This window comes from Trichoderma virens (genome assembly GCF_000170995.1).
Source record: "Trichoderma virens Gv29-8 chromosome Unknown TRIVIscaffold_66, whole genome shotgun sequence".
Taxonomy (NCBI): Eukaryota; Fungi; Ascomycota; class Sordariomycetes; order Hypocreales; family Hypocreaceae; genus Trichoderma; species Trichoderma virens.
The window spans coordinates 43,078-65,782 of NW_014013683.1; the positions used below are offsets into that span (position 1 = coordinate 43,078).

The 22,705-nt window shown below is 45.6% G+C and overlaps 11 protein-coding genes across 11 annotated transcripts; 6 read left to right on the plus strand and 5 right to left on the minus strand.

Moving 5' to 3' along the window:
• Nucleotides 1-608: 608 nt before the first annotated feature.
• Nucleotides 609-1,661, minus strand: TRIVIDRAFT_222808 (uncharacterized protein; the record flags this gene model as incomplete). Its single annotated transcript, XM_014100406.1, has 2 exons — nucleotides 609-1,591; nucleotides 1,640-1,661. The coding sequence occupies 2 exons, from the start codon at nucleotides 1,659-1,661 to the stop codon at nucleotides 609-611; spliced, it is 1,005 nt and encodes a 334-aa protein (XP_013955881.1).
• Nucleotides 1,662-2,100: 439 nt separating this feature from the next.
• On the plus strand, nucleotides 2,101-2,970 carry TRIVIDRAFT_191986 (uncharacterized protein; the record flags this gene model as incomplete). The annotated part of the gene is made up of 4 exons (XM_014100407.1): nucleotides 2,101-2,163; nucleotides 2,242-2,362; nucleotides 2,402-2,476; nucleotides 2,579-2,970. The coding sequence occupies 4 exons, from the start codon at nucleotides 2,101-2,103 to the stop codon at nucleotides 2,968-2,970; spliced, it is 651 nt and encodes a 216-aa protein (XP_013955882.1).
• Nucleotides 2,971-5,791: 2,821 nt separating this feature from the next.
• Nucleotides 5,792-6,427, plus strand: TRIVIDRAFT_70692 (uncharacterized protein; the record flags this gene model as incomplete). The annotated part of the gene is made up of 2 exons (XM_014100408.1): nucleotides 5,792-6,186; nucleotides 6,280-6,427. The coding sequence occupies 2 exons, from the start codon at nucleotides 5,792-5,794 to the stop codon at nucleotides 6,425-6,427; spliced, it is 543 nt and encodes a 180-aa protein (XP_013955883.1).
• A 426-nt stretch (nucleotides 6,428-6,853) lies between these two features.
• Nucleotides 6,854-8,855, plus strand: TRIVIDRAFT_151983 (uncharacterized protein; the record flags this gene model as incomplete). Its single annotated transcript, XM_014100409.1, has 4 exons — nucleotides 6,854-6,943; nucleotides 7,002-7,246; nucleotides 7,406-8,050; nucleotides 8,090-8,855. The coding sequence occupies 4 exons, from the start codon at nucleotides 6,854-6,856 to the stop codon at nucleotides 8,853-8,855; spliced, it is 1,746 nt and encodes a 581-aa protein (XP_013955884.1).
• Nucleotides 8,856-10,288: 1,433 nt separating this feature from the next.
• On the minus strand, nucleotides 10,289-11,737 carry TRIVIDRAFT_52897 (uncharacterized protein; the record flags this gene model as incomplete). Its single annotated transcript, XM_014100410.1, has 2 exons — nucleotides 10,289-11,485; nucleotides 11,546-11,737. The coding sequence occupies 2 exons, from the start codon at nucleotides 11,735-11,737 to the stop codon at nucleotides 10,289-10,291; spliced, it is 1,389 nt and encodes a 462-aa protein (XP_013955885.1).
• Nucleotides 11,738-12,195: 458 nt separating this feature from the next.
• TRIVIDRAFT_59881 (uncharacterized protein) lies at nucleotides 12,196-12,837 on the plus strand (the record flags this gene model as incomplete). Its single annotated transcript, XM_014100411.1, has 1 exon — nucleotides 12,196-12,837. The coding sequence occupies one exon, from the start codon at nucleotides 12,196-12,198 to the stop codon at nucleotides 12,835-12,837; it is 642 nt and encodes a 213-aa protein (XP_013955886.1).
• Nucleotides 12,838-13,493: 656 nt separating this feature from the next.
• TRIVIDRAFT_52907 (uncharacterized protein) lies at nucleotides 13,494-14,342 on the minus strand (the record flags this gene model as incomplete). The annotated part of the gene is made up of 1 exon (XM_014100412.1): nucleotides 13,494-14,342. The coding sequence occupies one exon, from the start codon at nucleotides 14,340-14,342 to the stop codon at nucleotides 13,494-13,496; it is 849 nt and encodes a 282-aa protein (XP_013955887.1).
• A 459-nt stretch (nucleotides 14,343-14,801) lies between these two features.
• TRIVIDRAFT_70697 (uncharacterized protein) lies at nucleotides 14,802-16,354 on the plus strand (the record flags this gene model as incomplete). The annotated part of the gene is made up of 2 exons (XM_014100413.1): nucleotides 14,802-14,852; nucleotides 14,906-16,354. The coding sequence occupies 2 exons, from the start codon at nucleotides 14,802-14,804 to the stop codon at nucleotides 16,352-16,354; spliced, it is 1,500 nt and encodes a 499-aa protein (XP_013955888.1).
• A 329-nt stretch (nucleotides 16,355-16,683) lies between these two features.
• TRIVIDRAFT_151988 (glycoside hydrolase family 27 protein) lies at nucleotides 16,684-18,293 on the minus strand (the record flags this gene model as incomplete). The annotated part of the gene is made up of 2 exons (XM_014100414.1): nucleotides 16,684-17,861; nucleotides 17,942-18,293. The coding sequence occupies 2 exons, from the start codon at nucleotides 18,291-18,293 to the stop codon at nucleotides 16,684-16,686; spliced, it is 1,530 nt and encodes a 509-aa protein (XP_013955889.1).
• A 441-nt stretch (nucleotides 18,294-18,734) lies between these two features.
• Nucleotides 18,735-19,007, plus strand: TRIVIDRAFT_151995 (uncharacterized protein; the record flags this gene model as incomplete). Its single annotated transcript, XM_014100415.1, has 1 exon — nucleotides 18,735-19,007. A coding segment is annotated over one exon (273 nt), but the record flags the coding sequence as incomplete, so codon positions are not given.
• A 2,523-nt stretch (nucleotides 19,008-21,530) lies between these two features.
• TRIVIDRAFT_216181 (uncharacterized protein) lies at nucleotides 21,531-22,642 on the minus strand (the record flags this gene model as incomplete). The annotated part of the gene is made up of 1 exon (XM_014100416.1): nucleotides 21,531-22,642. The coding sequence occupies one exon, from the start codon at nucleotides 22,583-22,585 to the stop codon at nucleotides 21,860-21,862; it is 726 nt and encodes a 241-aa protein (XP_013955891.1).
• Between the last annotated feature and the right edge of the window lie 63 nt (nucleotides 22,643-22,705).

Here is a 22,705-nt window from a genome sequence, read left to right on the forward strand (position 1 = left end):
CTTATACTCACCGTAGGCCACTTTTCTGCTATGGGTATGCGGATGCGCTACGACCGGAGGACGGATATTGCCGTAGGTCTCCTAGAGCTAACAGCACTCGGAACTGTCATCTAGGTTATCTGCGCCGTTGAGAAAAAGGGTCTGTAAGCTGAGATCGAGATATTGCAGACCAATCGATCTACCTGGTGGCTGTATCTTAAACATAAGTTTTCGGGATGCACTACTTCGCTTGTTCTTAAATACAGATTGGTATTTAATCGAATTGTGAAACGGGATGTTCCAATGTGGCGACGATTTTTTGTTGTATATTTGTCCTACTTTTAATGTACCATAGAAATTAAATGTAATATCAAGATGGGAAGGTCAATAATGCTGTAACAGCTGGGTTTTAATGTTCCATAATTGTATTCCTTGTATTTATTATAGCAGTCAATATACGGCCAAGTGTGTTTTCCATCTGGTAAACTACTAGCAGTTTAGGTTGAACCGCTAGCTCCTGGTAATATTGTAGTAGGAGCATATGTGTAATATTATCAGCTATTAATGTTGTGTTATAACTGAATAGAACGCTACAATTGAGTGATAAAGAAAGCAGATGAAGTGTATTGTTAAGGAATAGTACAAATGATCTTACCCGAACTTTTATTTTCTTCCATGTATTTGTGTGCCTCTGTAATCTCTTCCCAGGATAGTATTTTGTCAACAATAATCTTGAGTCTACTCGCCTCAAACTCCGGCATATAGGTTTCTAGTTTATCCCGCAGCTCGCCCTGGTATTCCTCATCGCGACTCCGCAACGTGGATCCTTCAATTCGGATACGCTTGAAAAGAATCTGAGAGATATCTGCCTCCGGAACTTTGCCGCCGCTAAGCAGCCACAGCAGCACAATCCGGCAGTCACGAGCCGTAACGTCAAGATTCTTTTGGAAATAGTCTGCGCCGACGAAGTCAATAATAAAGTCAACTCCTTTTCCACCGGTAGTCTCTTTTATTTCGGAGACCCAGTCATGAGTCTTGTAATTGAACGCGGCTGTAGCTCCAAGCTGCGATGTCACAAACTCGCATTTCTCATCAGTCCCTACAGTAGCATAAATTGCAGATGCGCCAGCTAATCGCGACAATTGTATGCCTGCAATTGACACACCGGAGGCGCCGGCATGCCAGAGAATAGATTTGCCACTAGTAAAGCCAAGTACTTTATGTAGAGACTGCGTGGCTGTGATCCAGGTTTCAGGAATCGCTGCCGCCTGTTCCCAGCTTACAGTACGCGGTTTGTGGATGAGCATCTTGGAACTGACTGCAATATATTCGGCATAAGCTCCACCGTAAGCTAGCCCTAACACTTCGTCCCCTTCTTTGAAGGTACCGTGATTGCCGGGGCCAAATGCTTCGATAATGCCACTAAATTCGACACCGAGTGTTTTCGGCGCCTGTGGAGGGACAGGATATTGGCCGAGGCGCTGGATAATGTCCATACGGTTGATGCCAAATGCTTTGATCTTAACGAGCGCCTGACCTTCGGTAGGAGTGGGCTTGGGGGTATTTGGATTAATGTAGAGAGCATCGCGTTCACCCTTGCCACCTCGGATGTCTGGTTGAGTCAGTTAAAATTCAACCATTAAACAATATAAACACAGACCAACGGCTTTCATCAGAGACATATTGAATTCAGATTGCAATTTGCACTTTCTTCCCGTTATGTTGAAGATTGAAGTCGTCTCGGACTGGGATATTTTTTTCATCGCTCCTCAGTGCTCCGGGTAATGATGTTATGATGACGTTCTTTCGCTACCCAGGATTGGGGGGCGGGGCACGGCAAATCAGCAAACGCATTTCCATATCTCCTCCTGGTGTATTTATATACCAGTAAGACGCTTTAATGATACCGCATATAGACTACAATATATTCATGCGGGGAAATGAGTTGGTATTATGTTGATAGCCAAAATTTTATTGGTATGTGAAATGATTCGGCGCCTCAGATAGCAATCGCAGGTTATAAAAGGATGCTATGAAGCCTCCGAAGCTGATTACTTCTGGGCCACTGCCTCATCTTGTAATATTGTTAATTGCCTTGATTCATTAAGTCTCCTGCAAAAAATGGTCTCCACCAAGCCCAACATTCTCTTTGTTCTCTCCTCCCATACGGCAGGGTGGTATCTTGTGCGTAACAAATCTCTAGAAACACACTATCGGTTATCATGAGCCACACAGTAACAACCAGTTAGTTCGAGCATGCAGCCCGAGTTCACGCATCCATATCAAGTTCTCTCACCGCACGCCGAGGTAACCATAGCCTCTCCAGAGGGCACATCGACGGTTGATCCTATTTCAGTAAAGCTCTTCAAAGATGATGCATATTGTCAAGAATTTTAAAACACTAAGCAAGATCTTTGGACAGCTACTGAAAAGCTCTCCTCTATGATAGGACGCGCACAGGACTTCGATGTTATCTTCATCGTCGGTGGATTTGGACGTACGTTCGGGAAATCTTGTGACTTTTTAGCTGGGATATGTCAATTTCATACCATCATAAAGTTAGAAGGTGGCGTGTAAGCGCTAACAAATAGTGACACAGCGATGTACGATCTGGCCACGGACGTTACCTCTATCCAACTGCTACGCGAGTTCCATGATGCTGACCGCATTATCGTCGCTCTATGTCATGGCTCGGCTGCCCTGGTCAATGTCACACTGGGTGACGGATCACCAATCCTCGCTGGTCATCGCGTAACGGGGTTCAGCAATACCGAGGAGGAGCAGGCATATAGCAATGACATAGTTCCTCCAGGCATGCCCTTCAGTCTCGAAGATGCTCTCAACAAGGCTAGTGACGGGAAGTATGAGAAGTCTAGCGAGGCTTGGAGCCTACAGGTTATCATGGAGCCATCCCGAAAATTACTATTTGGACAGAATCCTGCCAGTGCTCATCCATTAGCAGAAAAGTTACTAGAAGTCTTGACTCATTAGGAACTAGGCAGAAGATAGGTCATTCTAATATTAGTCACTTGCTGATTACCTGATCATCGGGACGACTAGAACTTATATGCTGAAGCTATTAATTACTGTAACCACTTATTACCAGCTCATATGCATATCTGACTTCTCAAACTACTCTTTTGACCCGCCTCCTAGCAAATCCCTTGCTTTCTCAATTACATCTCATATTGAACATGCAACCATTTCCCGCAATTAATATCACCCTCCATTCAAGAAGAAATCGAAGCAATGGATTCAAAGAAAGAAGCCGTTGAACTTCATGTAGTGTTACATAATGGATAAAGCTATGGAAACAGCAGCGAGTATTAACCCCCGCCTCCTTCAAAGCAAAAAAAAAAAAAGGAGGGAGCCACAACATACTTCATGCTGGCGATAACGATGACTTCTTCATATGGGAGACTGTCATAATAATATTGCCTAGGACGGACATGATATTGCGTGGGAATAAATACCACACATCTGTATCCACGGCGCTATCTATTCTACCAGCTTTCCGTGAAATTGCAAATACCCTGGACCTAAAGGCTACCATTAGGTGGGACCTTAATAGACCCTACCTTTGCTATAACGCTAGAATAGTCCTCTCTGAGAATAAGGCGTTTGTATATACTCCTATATTCCTTCTTGTGTTATATCCCAGTTGAGCTCTATCTAGATGGCGCTGGCAGCGTGTATTTTAACTAGAATCTCTTTATCATCAATCTCACTCAGTCAAATTGCCCAGACCATGACATCGAACTTAACATCGAGGGTGGCCATAATAAACGCCATCTACCATGCTATCAAAAGAATCGAAGATTCAGCGACAAAAGTTTTCAAGATAATAGAGTCAAAAAGGTAATAAATAACACTCTATTGAGATATTAGCTATCCTGAAAATTGAGAAAATGGTATTAAACCTTGCATACTAAAGCTAAATGCTGCGCCGAGCCGCCAGATTTAGGAAACACAGGCTACGCACTTGTGTCCACTAGGGATGTCGTCTTAGCCATAAAGTATTTACAGCAATTAAGCTAGTCACAAGCTTGAACTTTAATCTCCCGCTTTATCTGTCACAAGTACTCTGCAGCTGCTTCTATGGAGCATCTCTTGAGACTCTGATAAACAAAAACTATCCGCCACGCGGCCAATCATTCCACCAATGTATTCCATCTAGTTTCCTTTAGGTGGTCCAATTAGTGTTCTTCAGAGCGCAATTGAGCTTAAGACTGATAATAGGTCTTTTTTATATGCAATTATATAAGGTTAAGTAGAAGGGCCAGGCTTCTTCCCTTGTGGGGAGTTTACAGAGGAAGCAAGGGCTGCCTCTTTTGTCTGCCGGTGTTTCAGAGCAATTATTTCCTTGCTACATCACGAATTGAGACAAATCTCAATGAATAGATTACCAATGATCTCAATAAAACCATCCTAATTGTTTGGTGTTCATTAACGATTACTGTATCTTGCCTTAAGATGACTTCCCCGAGGATGTATCTTGAAAATCCGTGAGATCATCAATGCCCGCAGTTCGTTAAACCAATATCCTCCTGTATGAGAATCCTTTTTATCCTACTGGTATATTACCGTTACTCAAAGTATTTTGAAATAGGTAAGTATGTTCCGTAAGGTTACCTAGATCATTAATGCAGGCTGAAAAGGTGCCAGAGTGTTTGTAAAGGGAGATTCAACCTAGTTCTTCCCCAAGACGATATAATAAGGAAAAGAGTTTTGCAAGAGACTTGATTAACGCAGCAAGCATTCGTGGCTTAGCCTCGCCGTTTGGTACGACTATGGAGGACTTGTTTAGGTTTAGTAGCATATAGACTGTTAATTCGGCTCGTTGATCAAAACCGGCGAGTATGTGGCAGTCCCACGGACCTCCAAGCCTATGTGCTTCCTTATGTGGAGACTGTAGGGCTATTAGTCATAGCCTTTTATTATACTACTCAGTCGAAATCTAACCGTCAGTAATCTACCACTGGAAGGTACTGTACTCTATCTGACAGTACCAGTTGGTACCAATACAGGTTGACATGTCTAGTAATCCAGGTTATAAGCTCCTAGATCCGCCATTGCAAAGCAACCCAAATGGCTAGTAAGGCTATTAGTTATCCCCTACTATTATATCACTCAACCGAAGTCTTGCAGCCATTAATAAGTTACGAGAGGCTACGATATAATATGAGGTGTCCTCGTATTTAGTAATCGGGGAGAGAATATGGAGTAGGGTGCTAAGTCAGCGTACTGACGTAGCGAGGAAAAGCTCGACGTAATTGCAGCAGTAATTGAGTGAATATAACAGCAGCCACGGCTTTGGCCCAACAGATGCATGCCCCAGAAATGTTATTTATCATAATATATTAGAGTGTCTATTGGCCGACCGGACAGATACGTCAGCTTTTCAGAGCGTTTGGTGTCTAGTGCTGAGTGGCAGAGGACTAGTCTAGATTGTTGACTCGCTCATTCCATCCATCTCGTTCTTCCAAATGCGGTTCGTTCCGTTTTGGCTATGATGTATTATCGTCAGGATTTCCCAAGTTGGCTTGGCGAGTGTGGCACGGCAGCCTCATTGGATTGTTTCCTGGATTGAAGCTCTTTCAAATAGCGGAGTTCAGCAGTAATATCGTCCAGGGCGATTCGAATACTGGATATATATATATATATGGATGGTCGTGGAAGAATCTGAATGATACCCTTTCATTTCTATATCTTCCCTATCTACGAATCTCGAAAGGTGTGTGTGACGAGATCTTAATTTTTTTTTATGGCGCTTTACGGCACATCATCTGATTACGCTTTGCAAATTAACAGAATGATTATCTCCAACTTTCTCTGGATAGTCAGTGCGATTGCATCCCTCGCCAGTGCAGTCGAATGCCCAAGATGTGACTTTGTCCTCTGTCGCAACTACCAAGAGAGAGCTGTAAACAACTACATCGACACTTGGAATGGAGACTTTAGTCTCGAAAATATAACATTCGCACCAAATGTTAGCCTGTACCAAGACCGGTTGCCAGGTTCCAATGGCTCCATAGAGCTGCCCATTGGGACGTCTAGCGAATTCATCAAGTTTATGAAGATGGCACATACCGGCTGGAATCACTACCAATTTGTTGTCCATAACGTTGCGTTTGATAAGTATAATGTTATTATTCGGTGGGCGTTGAATGCAACAGTTGGGCCGCATGACAAAATGATCATTCCGATGTAAGTCCACCCAAGTAGCCGGCCTGATGAGTCGCACGTCTTGGGCATTCTCACAAACTTTGGGCTAATGAGGTATAATATTTCCTAATCTAGCAATAAGCCTGAAGGGACTCATATTACATACAATGGTACAGATTGGTTGTACCTCGATCACTGCACGGGCAAGATCAAACAGGTCGACTCTGCACAAGATTACATCACTGCATTGCATGCACAAGGGCTTACGGAAATCAAGATTTGAAGGTACTTCTTTTGGTACACGAGGATATAAAGCTTCGCAAATATATTATCTGGCGTCTTGTAATTAGAAGAATGGGGCCAGCTCATTATCTTACTAGATGCGGGCGCTGTTCTCCAAAGGCACTGATGACAAAGCTCAATCCTGTGCGCTGTCACCAATCCCTGTATCTCATTTATTAAAAGTGCTCTACTATACAATACTTGATTCAAACAGTAAGGAATGAGATTCTAGTAAAATTGATACAGCGCATGAGATGTCTAAATGAATTCATGTCGCATAACTCGCAAAAGCTGGTTGAGCTTTCTTGTAGAGAGTTTACCGTAATACCGAGGGACGAGAGCTTGGTTAGTAGACAATCATCTTTAGCCTGGTGCGGCCTGCAAGCAACTTTCACTGGCTACATTTCTCAAGTTGGCATGTCTCAACATGTATGAACCAGTTCCGCCTCGTCCAAAAAAAACCAACATTTGTCGTTCTCGCACGGGGTGTAAAATGTGCAGACTGAGGCGGAAAAAGGTGTGCTGAGCAATTGATTGCAATTCGAGGCGTCAATGTCACAGCTGACGGTTAATAGTGCAATGGGGGGAAACCTTGTGACCTCTGTGTGAGGCTCGGGGTATCTTGCGAGCAGATCTTCCCGACGTTTGAGTTTCGCAGCATCTTGGGCCCGTCAAGGTCAACTAAGGCTGGAGTGCGGTCAGACACTTCAAAGTATCGACCAAGTCCGCCAAAGCACTCACGATGCTTGCCTCCAAGAATCGAGGATGGCTGTAACACTACTTTCGACCCAGATAGTTTGTCAAATGCAATCACTATCTCGTCGGCGGACCCCGACTTGCCCTGTGCTCCCGAGATTCACAATAGACTCTGGGCAGTCCATTCTGCTGTCGATCTCATTGAGGAGCCGTCGGAGTTGGGGATCACCTGGGGGATATCTGTCGGCTTAACCCCATCTCCTCTGATACAGCAGAGCACCAGTGATGTCGTTAGATTCTACATGAGTGCTTGGAAGATTCATTGCTTGCCAGCTTTACATTTGTCGTTCGAATCTATGGAGGCCATTCGCGGGCAATCGCCACTCATCACTGACACCCTGGCAACTCTCGCGGCCAGTCGCCTGAGTCGAAAACTGCCGCAAAGACGATTGCTCAAGGTATCTGACTCACCATTGTTCGGTTTCCGACCAGATTCTGGCCATGAATGTTTAAGCAGCGAGCTGTACGGCTCTGCCCTGCGCAAAATGTCATGCTGGAGCTCTGAGGAATTCGACTTGAGCCCAATGCTGGCCTTTGCCGCGTTGGTCCTTTTCTGCTATGTTGAATCCTCAATGGGCAACTTTAAAGAATTTTACATCCATTCCCAGGGCGTAGAAATTCTTTTGAAGAAGTCCGCTTATATTATCTTCCCTAACGGCGCTGGCCTGCTTGCGGCTTGGGTGGAAGTCAAGATGCAGAATTGGTGGCGCAGGGCATATTTTGGGGTTCCTGAGTTCTTCCAGGACTATTTCAATCCGTTACTCAGTCCAGAACTGCAGTTTATTTCGAACACAGAAAGTGGTCGTTCTGCCACCATTCTTTGGATTCTTTGCGAGTCGCATCGTCTCAACACCGCCGCTCTCATTGCGTGCTGGACAAGACGAGGAAATAATAGTCGGATAATGAGAGACTATACAGTCGCAAACTTTATGAACAATGCCACTCCGGCATCAGAGAACCTATTTCTTTTCGGTGAGTTTGTGGCCATGACTAAGGTCTACTCGGAGAGGCTAGATGAGTGGCGCGCGTCCCTACCAGACTTGATAGAGATTGAGGGAAATCTGAACCGTATGAAACATCTTGACTTGAAATGTCCTGAAAATGGAGCTATATACTTCCCGTCTCACAAGTTGGCCATGAACATGGCTTATTACGTGGTTGCCCGCATCATGCATTGCGCCGGACCGCTACAGACCTTTACCACCGCGTCTATCAAAAATATCGATGGTTTTTACGAGGAAATAGAGGCTTGGATCTTCATCCTGCTGAGAATCGCTGCTGGAATCAACTGGCAGGACTGTGTTTGCCTCAACGCTTACACCATAGGGTTTGCTGGACTATTGCTCTCATGTGCTCTCTGTTCTCGAAGTCTTGAAACTGGACTTTGGATCCAGGAGTGGTTGGAAGAACGTCTAGAACAGGGCGGAATTGAGGAGGGAAACTTCCCTGTGTTTCAAATTCTGGATGCGGTACGACTCATCAATCGCGAACGCAGGAACGGCTTTGATGTGGTTGTGTTGTTTCAAACCGTGGATGATGAAGGTGGTATGGGCAAGTTTGGCTCGTATTCCAGCCAGTTTATTAAGTCGATGTTGGTCTACGGAAGGTGTAGAAGAACGGGGGAGTTGGGCTCATACCATGTGTCAACAGAGAGCTTGGTTGCGCCCAAATAGCCCTTTTTCGGCATCTACTTTGTAAGGCGTTATTGCGTAAATTACTAACTATGTAGATCATATAGTGTATTGTTCATAAACAGCTAAATCACTCACATAGCACAGTCATAACGGTTATATCAACTACTTTTCTCAATGGGCGCATGTCACGAGCGGTGTTGGTAGTAGACCTATTCCATGCTCTATGTAAATAATTTGCTATAGCGGCCGCCTTCTTCATATCCATTCATGTCGCAGATTCCACATGTAGCCGTGCTTCAAACTTCTTTTATTTTATATTTCACAATATTACTTTCAGTGATCTGATTGCTTGAGGAGATTACAAGCTTGTCAACACAGTAGCCATTTCTACTACTACATTATATCCCGAGACTGCTTCGACAGAGACGCCTTATCAATTCCAACATGCAAAAGGTACTATTATTACTATCTCGTACTTTCTGAAACATACCAAAATTTGAGTCGAGCTTGCCATTTGGAGTAAACGTGAACGCAATGTCGAATATATGCCAGCAGTAAGCCAGATTGCTCGAATAATTTCAAGACGTACAGTGTATAAGAGTGGCAGTACGCATTTAAACATGACGTATAATAAGAGCCAATTTATTCAGCGATTTCATATAGGTACTCATGGATGTTATACAAAACACTGCCAGGACTTTTGCTTTTGGGGAGCTAACAGAGTAACCAGCGCGTTTTATCTCGCGAACCATCGCGTAGCTCCCGAGTTGACCTTTATTTCAGAGTTGTCATCCTGGCTTCGACCTAAGCGAAACTAACACCGTGTCAGAAGTACACTGCAATTGGGTATAAGACAATATAATCGCAAATGTCTCTCAAAAAGTTCAGAGTATTTACTGACGAGGCTCCCACTCATAGCCCAAGCAATTACACTTGCCAATAGCTTTGTATTTACATAATATTTATTAGGTGCTGATCCTACCGTAAAAAAATTGATTCGAGGCACGGTTGTTGATCGATTTTACATTATTTTAACTCGTGCAGTTTCTCACCTAAGCTCATTGAATTGCGCAGAATCAGATCATGAGGAATGCTGAGGCTATCCTCAAACAAGCCGACTCTAGCGTTGAGAGTGCAGTTCAGATCACGGTATTTTTTACCAACGCACTCGACGCTGATGAGTTGTCTCTCGCTTACAAAACTTGCTGCTGGGACCCCAAGCCTGTGCAGTCTTAAGTTTAAAGATTCCCTCTCATGTTACATATTTTGAAATACTTTTGTTCAAGTTGGCGTGAAGCAACTACCCTAGCTATGGGCAGTTGACTGATATCTGATCGCGCTGCGGACATTCCTGGTGCACCCCAGTTGAAGTCACTAGAAATAGATCTATAGGGATAACTTCAGATGAATATGCTAGAATACACTTTATTGCTTCTAAATGAACAATCTGAATATTATCTGGCTATCGGAATTTACCACCCGCTCGCCCTTTCCCAAACATCCACAACTCGCTCCCCGTGTTCCGATGAATCGACGATATAATACCAACCATATAAGGCTCCGGTAATACAGGCATGATTTGGATAGATGCGAACAGTCTGCCCCACTTGTAGTGGTATAGGTTGCTGAGAGTCTTCATCGCCATGTCCATTAATGAGTCCCCATGACACAATTGAGTGTTCCTGGCTTACACGCTTCACAATCAGCCGGCGATCAGGGTTAGGAGTATTAGGAGAGTATGCATCGCGATCGATAATACCCCATCCCTCATATGCTGCACACGGTTCACGTCCCAAACCCAACACTCCAACCGCAAGTAGGGCTTCGGGTTGCTGCCGCTCGCCGTCGTTGTAGACGCTGCAAACCTCTGCCGTGACGGAGATGGCTATCTCTTCCTCGTAGTCACCAAAGTGAGCTCGGGAATGTGTAGACAGCTGTTGTACGTCAAGGAGGGAATATACACCAGCGTGAAGCTCTAGTTTGGTACGAAACCCACAGTGTCTCTCAGTTACAACCTTTTGCAAAGTCTGTTGCAGATTTTTGGCGCCCTCTAACAATGTGCCCTCATTCCTCACCAAATTCTCTATTGAAGTTACCTGCGGCGAGGCTCCAACACTGATGGTTACTTCCTTATCGCTTGAAAACAAATGCGCGTTTTTTTCGAGCGCATCAAGACACCCGCTAAGTTCGTCCTCGAGGTTGGCCATTGCTTGTTCGGCGGTTAAGTCATTGTAGCTGAGACTGCTATGCGAGTAAAGGCCAATGAAGTTTATTTTGCCTTGGCGGTCAAGGCTCATCAGTTTGGAAACCAAGTCATCCTTGTTGAGACCTGAAGGAGGTAAACCGGCTCGGTGGTAGCCGGTATCTACCTTCAAGTAGACCCCTGCTGGGAAAGAGGCTTGCTCCGCAAATCGAGCTACATGGCTCAGCTGGGACGTGTGATCGATCATGACAGAAATGGTGCCTTGACCTAACTGCCGGCCGATGGCTGCCAGGCGATCAACCTGGGAGGGTGGCAGGGGAATACCGTAAAGGATACTGACTTCGCGGCCATTTTGTATAAATTCGTGCAGTAGTGGCTGTAGATACTCGATCTCGGCAACAGTTGACGCTACGAGTCGAACTTCTTTTTTTGTTTCCCCAACTTGTAGACGGACCCCTTCGAGAGTCTGTTGGTCCAAAGTAAGCATTGGAGTTTGAGATATTGGAAGAAGAGGGACTGTATGTACCTTGTGTGTCTTGACATGCGCCCGAAAATGTACACCCAAATACTCTACGGCATCGAGGAGAGACTTGCAGTGTCGGTGCATTTTGGCCTTGTCGAGTATCATGGCCGGCTGCGGTAGCTGAGTGATATTTTTCCCGACATAATGTCGTCGAAAATCACTCGCGGTTTGTAATGTCGGATGTCTCGATCCCATCATGAAGTGTAATAATTTGACCGTTGAATGAACCTGAGTATCCTCGCGCAGTCGTGCGCCTCTTATAGATTGGGCATGCAGGCTCTTCCGGCCGGTATCATGTCTGTTCTAGTGTCTGAATGTGGGTACAAAATCATTAACCAAAAAGAGTGCGCGGGTGCGACGCCATGCACGGAATGGGGACCGGGTGGTTCAGAACAATACGACTATTCCCAATGAGGTGTGCGGATGCGACTTGATGACCAGAATTGGGGTCGATGGGGTACCATCGTCCCCGTGCTAAGAAGAGACAAAAGTCATAGAAAACACCTTGTGCTTGGAAACTTATGTTCGCGGCAGTGAGCACAAGTCTTATTTATGTAGTTGATCCGCTCCTACATGTCTATAGCAGTCGACAAACTCTCACGTTAACCCAGCTTTTGTCAACACCCCTTATACTTCACAAGTTGTCCATCATCATGACGTCCCCACCACCAAGCTGGAGGCCAAAGGCCATTATATTCGACCTCCTTACCGCCCTGTTGGACTCTTGGACTCTATGGGATGCGTGTACTCCGTCTGGGACCGCATCAGAGGGCCGACTTTGGCGTGCGCGCTATTTGGAACTTACCTTCAGCGCTGGCGCTTACGTCCCATATGAGCAGCTTGTTCACAAAGCCGCAAAGGATGTTGGCCTGCCTGACTCGGCTCCCAAGGAATTACTGGAAAACTGGGACAAACTGCAGCCATGGCCTGAATATGCACAGGTATTGGAGCAGCTGAGGCTGAAGGGTTATAAGCTCGGCGTAGTAACCAATTGTTCGCGACGTCTGGGAAATATTGCGGCGGGTATAATTGGAAATTTTGACTCAGTTGTCACGGCTGAAGAGAGTGGCTTCTATAAGCCTGTCGGAAAAGCTTACCAAGCTATCTTGACGACTATGGGCGTTCAGGCTCAAGACGCATTGTTTGTTGCAGGCAGTGCAGGGGATGTTGAGGGCGCAACAAATGCTGGCATGAAAGTCGTTTGGCATAACAAGATTGGGTTACGGAGAAAGGGTCAATCGGTCCCACTCAAGGAAGCTACGAGTCTAGAGAATGCTCTATCAGACTTTATGTAAATATTTGTTAACACTATAAGTGACTTCTTGATCCTTAGTATTGGGGATAGGGTAGGTTTCTAAGGTATTAACCCTGGGTTAATAGGTTTCTGTTAGCAGAGACAACGGGGAGTAGCTTAAGCAGTAGTAGTCACAAGTGTGTAAGAGTAGAATAGGATGTGTAACATAAAACGAACCGGGTTTTGTATTTCAGAATAAGTTAGCTATTACTTTGTTAGGAGTCAGTGAATATGACCCCTTTGAGATACTCGTAAAGCCGTTTCTAACCTCACCCTATAGGGTTAAGTTAAAAATATATATTAGAGAGTATAATACTGCCTGCTGTAGGTATTAATTTTACATAGAAATATTATGGTAATAATAATAATGGTAATATTCGAGGGATCCTGCAAGTTCTTAAGTTATGGGGCCCCGCAACCCTAGATGCTGCCGTAAGATAGCAGGTGCTAACAAACACCATGGGTTACAACGTAAAATTGTTTTGAAATTGTGTACGACAGACCTAGAAAGCAATGAGACACAGTGGTACCCTTCTCTATGGTAACTATTGTAGGCCGAAGGGAAAGTTTGAAGTGAAACAACAACACAAGTTGCTAGTAGCAGTCTGCTATTCTAGTATTATAAAATACTGAATTGGACTTGCTTCGCATCCCAGACTAGCGTACTCTTTGCTCGACGATGTCAATTCCGGTCATTTTCTTCATCATTCCGTCCAACATCCCGTGCGGCAGAACCGACCCAATCCGACCCAAGGTTGCCTGAGCCCCTCTCCAAATTGTCAGTGGCGGTTTCTTCTTCAGCAAGTCCGTCACCACCTGTCTGGCCCACATATCTGCTGGCATGCCCGAGTCCGCGAGCTTATCGTTCCGCATTGCACTCTCCACTGCCTCCTTCGCCGGTTCGTAAATCGAGCCCTTTGGCAGGGAGACTTGGCCCGCGCTCTTTTGATTCTTGATAAGGTTGGTCTTCACGGCGCCGGACTTGAGATCGATGACTCTGATGCCGAAGGGTTCGAGCTCTAGTCGCTGCGAGTCGGAAAACATGGCCATCGCCGCTTTCGAGGCGTTGTACGCCGACTGGAAAGGAACAGCGGTGCCAGAAACGACCGACGTGTGATTAACAATCTTGCCCTTTGACTTTAACAAGAGTGGCAAAAAGGCTTGCGTGACAGCAATGCAGGACCATACGTTGAGATCGAATAGATTTTTGGCCTCCGAGATAGAAAGATCCGCAACCGGCATGCTGTATGCGGCGCCAGCGTTATTGACCAAAATGTCAAGGCCCGCTTCAGACAACCGATCGACGCAGGCAGAGATAGAGGAATCCGAGAGCACATCCAGCCTAAGAGTCTCGATACCGCGAGACACGAGTTGCGTCATTCTCGAAGGATCCCGGGCCGTAGCATAAACATGCAGCCCGGCTTCGTGGAAGGCGACTGCAAGAGCGGCACCCATGCCACCTTCTGAGCAGCCTGTTATTAGAACTGTCTGCTTAGTCTCTGGCATTCTTCTTGATAGCTAGTAAGCTTGTCAGGAATGCAGAAGACATTTGGGCGAAGAGAACAGGTTGTATAAATACCGTGGCCAAGCCAACGGAGACAGCCAGCACCAACTTCACTTTGTAATCCGAGTTCGTTGCTCGCAGGGATACTCCCCGAAAGGAATAGTCCATCTCTACTTCATCTACGTTGTAGAGTTGGCTCATCGTACAGAACTAGGCGCATGTCGTCCTCAGCATTGGTCTGAATCTTAATTTAGCGTGGTGTCTCGCAAAGGTTTCTCCAGAAGGAGATTAGTGTCGTATTAGAAATCATAAAGATAGGAGCTCAAGCGGAGTTAGGATATACGGCGACACTAATCCCTGGCACCACTAACCAGTATCTTGACCGTATTAATCATTCTGCCTTTTCCTTACTCGAAGCCTGAAAGAGATGATTGCGGAATATCAAGCTGCATTGCAGAGCCATGCCGCATCCAAGCACAGGATGCCAGACTTGCAAAAATAGACGAATCAAGGTAAAACAGCTCGAACCCTACAGTTTACACTGTCTGACTTGCCTCTCTACTAGTGTGATGGAGCCAAGCCGACATGTCAGAGATGTACAAAGTCACAGCGTCTCTGCGTGGAGTCGATTGATACCAAACGAGCTTGTCTTTCGATCCACAGTGAGAATCTTTATGCAAGCGGCAAGACAAAGAGGCCTAGGGGTCCTCGTTCAAGTTTAACCCTCTTCCGCCCAAATTCTGACCTACCGTCACGAGCCGTGGCGTACTATCTGAACTATTACCTTGGCACAGCCATAAACCTGCCGACAGTTTCGGCCTGCATGTCTGAATGCCTCACCTCATGGAAAGCATCTGGAAGGGAATCTGGCATGGTCGACTTGGCTATATCTTCCTTGGCCCTTGCCATCTTCTCACGCACACAAAAGCACCGCCCGGCAGCTAGGGAAGCGTTCAAGGCATATGGTCGCCTTCTAAGCGTTGCGAAAGAGGAGATAACCCAAGCAAAAATTCTGACTCGCTGGCCGGAGGGCATCGACGAATGCCTGCTAACAGTTGTCCTAATGGGCTGGTACGAAACCACCATGCATAAGCTTGAGTATTTCGGCCCCAAGGACGCGATTGCCCCTATGCACAGTTGGTCGCATTATGATGGCGCAATGGCAATCCTAAGGGCGTGGAATATGAGCTACAACGCCCCGTCGAGTGTAGTGAAGCAAGCTCGACGTGGAATAATCCGCCTGGCTTTGCTCAGAAGTTACCAACTTCCAGACTGGATTTTGGATGGCCATCGGTTCGGCGAACGTTCTATAGATCTTTCGTTTGACAAACTCCTAGTTCAAGCGGCCAATTTGCACCATGCATTGAAGTGTCACAAAGTGAAGAAGAGTTTGCATGCTCCCATGTCTGAGCACCTTGAGCACCAAGCGCGCGAGCTTGACGAGGCTAGTCAAGATTGGGCAGGCCAGATACCCAGCGCATGGTCATACCGACCATTGGACTTAGCAGAAACTAGCCAGTGGTCCAGGGTGGACTTCTATTCCTCTACTATCTATTGCTGTACAAACCATGGATATGCCACAGTATGGATCAATTATTTCACCATAAGGATGATCATCCTTAGTACGTATCTCGGTCTCCTCAAACTCGATCCTCCATCTGAATTCATCGGCAGCGCTTCCGGAAAGGAGCGTTTTGCGTGCAGTATTCAGTTGAAGGAAATGGCCGACAGCCTCGCATCCACCGTCCCTTTCTGCCTAGGACGATTTGAGCTAGGCAAGTGCCATGATCTGGACACATCCAACGAACCAACAGTCATTCTAAAGACGAATGAAAGGATTCTCCCTGCTCTTGCACTCCCAGCTGTCTGGCCAATGTCCGTGGCCTCGGGTCTCGATGGGGTTGAGCCAGCGCAACAGCTGTGGTTCTCTACGCAACTAGCACGTTTAGGACAAGTCCTCGGTGACGGTGCCCTCGAGTGTGCTGGCACCGATCAGTGGAGACATGAACTATGAAGACGGAGACAACGGCCTGACAATGTACAACGCTCTCCATAACCCGACCTGGCTCTTCGTTGATGTGAAGCGCCAGCAGCCATCAACCTGAAGTCCGAAATAGAGATGGTTATAAGAACTAGTTGCAGCAGACCAGAACAGCCTATAAATACCTAAGAACTACATACTTTTAAGCGTTGTTCGTTAATAAATCCTACCTAGTATTACGTATATACTCTAAATCACTAGACGAGTGTCCTGGCTTATACACTCACAGCAAAGGTAATACACTATGCCTGTTTTTGCCATGCTCTAGCAGGGACCAACAAATATGAGTAACACATGTTCATTTACCCTATTACCCCAACCCTATCAAAATCAGGTGCCCAAGCATTCCCTACGCCAGAGATACTGATACTGTTTTGCCGGTTGGTATAGAAGCCAGACAATTCTACGCTGTAACCCTTATTGATATCTGTATCCCAGTTGTAACCGCTCAAGGGGAAGCTGACTATCTGCTGCGGGCCGTTGTTCACGCTGATTGAAGCCAAGCGCTCATTATTACCACCACCAAGATATCCTACATCGGCATTGATGTAATCAAACTTCACATTCTGTGTAGTTTGAGAGGTATAGACGTTTGAGAGGACTACTCGACCATTCGAGCTACCTCCTAGATTGCCGACCTTGCTTGAGGAACTGCACCCTGTGCAAGGCTGAATATTTGCACCAGATGATATAGAGCCAGTTGCAACCGTTATGTAGGTGTAATTTGACGCCGAGGCGGGGGCTCGCTGGATGTTGGACAGACGAAGGGCGAGGGATCCATGTCCATTGACTTGCTTGGAAAAACTGGTCACGTCGTTCGTAACGATACCAGTCCAAAGGTCTTTGATAGTAGCAGAAACAATCCCAAGTCCCGCTAAATTGAGGCTTAGAGTACGACGGACATTGCTCAAGTCTACCATTAGAACCGCGAGGTCGCCATTTGCTAGATCACCAGCCCAGAGATCTCGATCTCCTGTCCAGCGTTGCACGAGCTCGACTGGCTTGACAGCTGCATCCTGATTAATGTCGATTAAGTCCCTGTTCAGAAGGATAGCAATGGTGTCCTTTGACAACTGAGTAATATCAGTTGAAATCATAAGCGCGGATTTAAGCATTGCCCAGGACGCAAAGTGAGTAGCTTGTTCATCAAAAGTCATACCCTCATTCCCAACCTCGAGCAAGTCGGCATCAGCTATATGTCCGGGGCCAATATATCCAGATTTAGCGACATAGATAGCTTGATTGTAGATGCGATATATATTGCCCCACCCCATGGCAATATCGTCCGATAGTCGGAACGAAGTTGATATGCCCTGCGTCCATTCAGCTGGTCCCTGAAGTCCGCTGGATGTAGAGAATGGAGTGCCCCATTGACAGACGAGCATTCCTGGAATTCCTACTCTCTGCAACTCAATCCACATTTTCGTAAATCTTTGTGTGAAATCAGTCCTTGGGCTTTTAGGAGCATTCTGATTTTGCGCTGGTCCGTCTGCGTAGCAATTATCGTCTGAGAATAGGTTAGTCTACAGAATTGTGCTTAGATACCGAAATGAAGCATACACTTGACATATTCCGTATTCAGGGTCTGGAAAAAGTCCGCATCAACCGCTTCATGGTTAAGAGAGCCGAGAACAGGACTTGGTACCTGAGTATCGCACATCCGTATACCAGCATCCGAGTACATTGCCCACTTCATTCCTTTAGACCTTGCAAGGTCACTTAAAGGTTTAAGCCCCTGAGGAAATGCATTCCAGTCAATATTTAGCGCCCCAGTTGTCGCGTTTCGTTGCCCGTCTCTTGCAGCCCAGCCGCAGTCAATTTGAAAAAACTCATAACCCGCTTTGACAAAACCACCGTCAGCCAGTGCATTAATAATCGTAGTAATTTTATCGTTATTGGGGCTACAAGCCATCAAATTGTAAGAGTTCCAGCCCATGACGGGCGTTCGCTGGAAAGGTGGACCCGCAGCCGTAAAGGCTACACTTGCAAGAGTAATAAATGTATAAGTTGAAGCCCACATTGTAAATAAAGAACAGTAAAAGCTAGTAATTAATTTGAAGCGTTTTAGATAGAAATATCCTTTTACACTTGTGATGCAGCACTTTGCTTAAATATGTTTTGCCACCTACATTCAGCGTCCTGTCCCAATGTATTTTTACTTCTGCCGCACCAATAGTTGAATGAACAATAAAGTGCCGCTAGAGGCATTCACTTTAACCATTTTATCACAATTGGATACAGAATTACGAAAGAGTATACAAGGTGTGGGTAGTAGAGAATTAAGCGCTCGAATTAAAACGCAAGCAAAGGTAAAGAACAAGGGGGGTGCATAACGTAACAGATCGCTTGTGAGAACGTGTCCACCATATCCATCTGGTGGCAGCTACCAAATGTTATTCTCGGTGCTCTATCTAAAATCTTTTTAAATGTCATTGCATACGAGTTGGCGTATACAAGAACCCCGGAGAATATGCAGGCCACAGTTGTCGCGCTGTTCCTGTTCATGACGGCGTTGATCAGTACCCTAGGCGAGATTCCGATCCCGGCAATCATTGATCCTACCCTTGTGTGGGCTTGGGCAGCTCCCACAATCGCGCCTGCTGTTCCGGCCGTTATATTAGAGTAGAGACATCGTAATGTTAATGGTGATGCCTCCATGACCTATGATGATGATTTCTAACAGCTTGTTCCCCAAGATAAGAGTTGCGACAAGGAAGAGAAGTAGACGTATTGTATAGTTCGGGAGATGTTGAATAGAGGTTGCTGGTACTACCCTGATAGCATTCATTGCTAGTATACAGGGTTAATAGATTTGTCCTTAGTCCTTAGTCATTAGCTAGTCCATGCAACTAGTACTCTATGGCTGACATCACTGCCGCCACGCGAGAAGAAGAACCTTAACTCCAAGGTCATTCCAATTAAAGTATTTATAATTAACAGTATAAGAAATTATGGATTACTTGCTCCTAAATACAACACTTCTCGGAAATATACACTACTTGTCTCCTTCTCTAGTTTCTCGGCCCACCTTCTGGTTCTTTCAACAGTGGCCCTTCATTCAGCCTATTGCATTGAAAATTCCGTTGTGGTTAGTTAAGATCCTGAGCAAGCGTCGGGGAGGTAGAAATTCCATTGTAATAGCCAGTTTATAGTAGGAATGCTTCAATATAGGAGAGATATGTTTGGTTTGAGTGTTTGAAGAAATATCTGCAAGCATAAGAGATCTACCGACCGGGAACGTATGTTCTACTCATTACAGCCCCGCTTAACGCTATTCTCAACTATCTCTCATCAGTAGTGAGCGTTTTAAATCGTGGCTCTTGCCGCTGGACGCCTTGGAACTACTCCCCTTGCTGCTCAATCGATCGTCATGACCGTAGATCAGATCACCAACACCGTTCCATTTAGACTCAGCGTGGCAGGGTCTGTTCGACTTAGCAACTTGCTTGGAAGCAAAGATTCCCGTGGTGCGAGAAGGCCAGCACATTGTGCCGCTCTCCTCTTGGTATGATCTGGTAGCGTACTCTTCATCGCTTTCTCTCGAACCGCAATCACATCGGCCGAGTGTTCAACGACGATGCTCGTGTAATTGCCCTCGTTTCAGAAGTCATAGTGTTTATAGCCTTATTGAAAATAGCAGATGGCTTGAATGGAGCCTACGACGGGATATTAAGAGGTATAAATGGGTTGGCGCTCTCGTCAGCCTAGGTAGCTACGCCCAGGAACTTTGCCTGGCGGCATCTATCTTTCTTTTCACGGATGGATTATGGATAGGAGAATGTTTATTTCTTTCTTTTGCTGTGGCACTGAAATTGCTTATAGTTGTTGGTTTCACAAATTGTGATATGGAAGTCTATAGAGAAGCCGAACGGATAGAGTGAACACCATCCAGGTTTGCATTGGGAGGATTGCACTGTAAAAATCTGAAGGAAACAAAATCTGTACAAGAAAATATTGTATTAATAATAGCTTCTCGAAATTAGAAGCCTAGGCCCTAAAGAGAGTTGTCAATTGAGGATAAAGCAACCTCACACCCAAATGAAACTCAACCAAGCCATGAGGACTTAGATGATGCGACTGATCTATACCACATGCCAAAGATACGGGAGTATGCAGCCGCGTCTCTACACTACATAATAATTGACTCTCCCGAACATTGTTTGCACTGGAAATAAGTATCATTCACGGCCACAGGCGACTATCATACTCCCTATGATGGGTTATTATAAGGCGCCTGTACGTCCTATTTGAGAATGGTTTGGATGTGGAACTTGGTTGATAGATGGTTCACTTCTGGCTGCCAGAAGTGGGAATGGCCAGTCACATAATACTTTCTTCGCATGATAGCAGCTACTGGTATTATTGTGCAAATATCCCCCCTGGAGTCAATGCGGTCACAGCGAAACGCGAAGTTGCGATACCCAGCAATGTGGGCGTTCGTACAATATTATTCAACAAATCCTCCATTTTCTTCAAGAAGTTCATTATGATGACGGCAAAAGTTACCCAGTGCATTTTTTATTAATGTATTTCCGCAACCATGGGCGCTGTCGAAGATGTTGAAATGCCCATTGATAGTTCAGCAGCTCCCTTTAACACCAAGAGTGGCTTAGTGGGCCAACCCACAGGTGGTGATATTGCATAAAAAAAAGACGGCATCAATCTTTTCCCTCTGCCCGTTTTAGGCGATAGACTTGATCCTTTGAACCGATTTTCGCCCATAACCCCCCCTCCCTGTTACATTTTAGGTTGGGGGTTTAATATTGATTTTTCATCTATAAGGTGCTTCATGCTCACGTAGATTACGACAACGGCTGTTCCATCTTTTTTAAGTCTGCAAACCCAGTATAGTATTACTCTGTCGCAAGTAAACTGGACAGTTTCTATAAGTTAGCTGTTCCTAAGGGGTGAAACTTTAAGGTTTAGGATTATGTTAGTAATGCCTCAAAGATAACGATGAAAAAAACACTCTTTCAATAGCATCATGTATTTTGCTCCATCAGCTATTTGGGATGCATCCGCATCTCCTTGTCGCATAGAATACGCCACTATTATGTTTGCTGAAGGGATTTAGTAGGCCTACACTTTTAGTTTTTTTACCGCAACAAATTTCCGCACAGCGAGATATACACGACGACTCTCAATTTTTATGATTACCTTTTCTTCATTCGGTTGCACTGGAATATGACTGTCGCAGGCTAGTCGAATGGCACTCGCCCCGAATTGGGTCAGCTATGAACTAGTGACATATTCGTACAAATAGATATTTCTATCCGTGCAAATAGCGATACTCTTCAAGACTAAGTAACCTTAACTCATTGATTGATTAGATTGTTAGCTGTCTCCTAGGTTATTTTTTTTTTGGTTAATCATGATGGGTGGGTGCTTGGTGGTGCGCGCCGAAAGCCAAATTTTTCTAGAAGGTCCAAATTGACTGAAAAAGGTCTGGTGCCGCGTCCCCGCCAATGTGGCACAGGTCTAGTCTAGTTCTATTACCTCGACATTGTCATTGACAAATTGCCTGACCTGCTGCGGCCAGAACGTTGGATAGCAGCCTTTGCCTTTGAGTACCACCATTTCCAGCCTTTCTAGCTGCATGCCACAATCAGCGAGCAAGCTTTCTATCCAATGTAATTTTGCAAAAAGTTCACCATCCGCTTCATCTTCGTCGTCCTGGGAACTGGGATCCGCGCTAGAGATGATTATATTGGGTTCAATTGCTCTGTTGGAGGCCTCGTGGAATGCGGAGCAGTCAATATACAAAATCTTCAGCTTTCTCGTCCGCAACAGGGCTTTCTTGGTGAACTCTGCGCCTGTGATGTCGAACCTATCCTCGTTACGGAGTTGAAGGCGAATCTTCTGGACGCAAGCCCAGTCAAGACGGCCTTTTACTGCGAGTTGGAGCCGGAAATTCCAAGGCGAGTAGAAGGTCATGGCCACCTCCCGCAGCCGCCTCACACATCGCATTTCCGACAATATTTTCTGGCAGCTAGCTTCAAGCGGTATGCCATCGCCCTCGTAAGGTTGGTCGTCGTTGAGAAACAGGTGTTCGGGCTGGTTCGTTGAGACGCCATCTGTGATGGCATCGATAGCGAGGTACTGCTGGTAGATAAGGTCACGGATCTCCCTTGGAAGGCGAGTGAAAAAGAGAGAGGCGTCTTGGTCTAGGCATTCGGCCTGGAATTTCGAATGTTTTGACAACATTTCTGGGGCAAGGTATATCAAGTGTGAGATGATGTAAGTAGTATGACCAGCAGGATGATGGTTTTGTTTCGATGAAGAGGAGGGGATGGAAGTCTTACGAGAGTCCCTGGTTATGTTGAT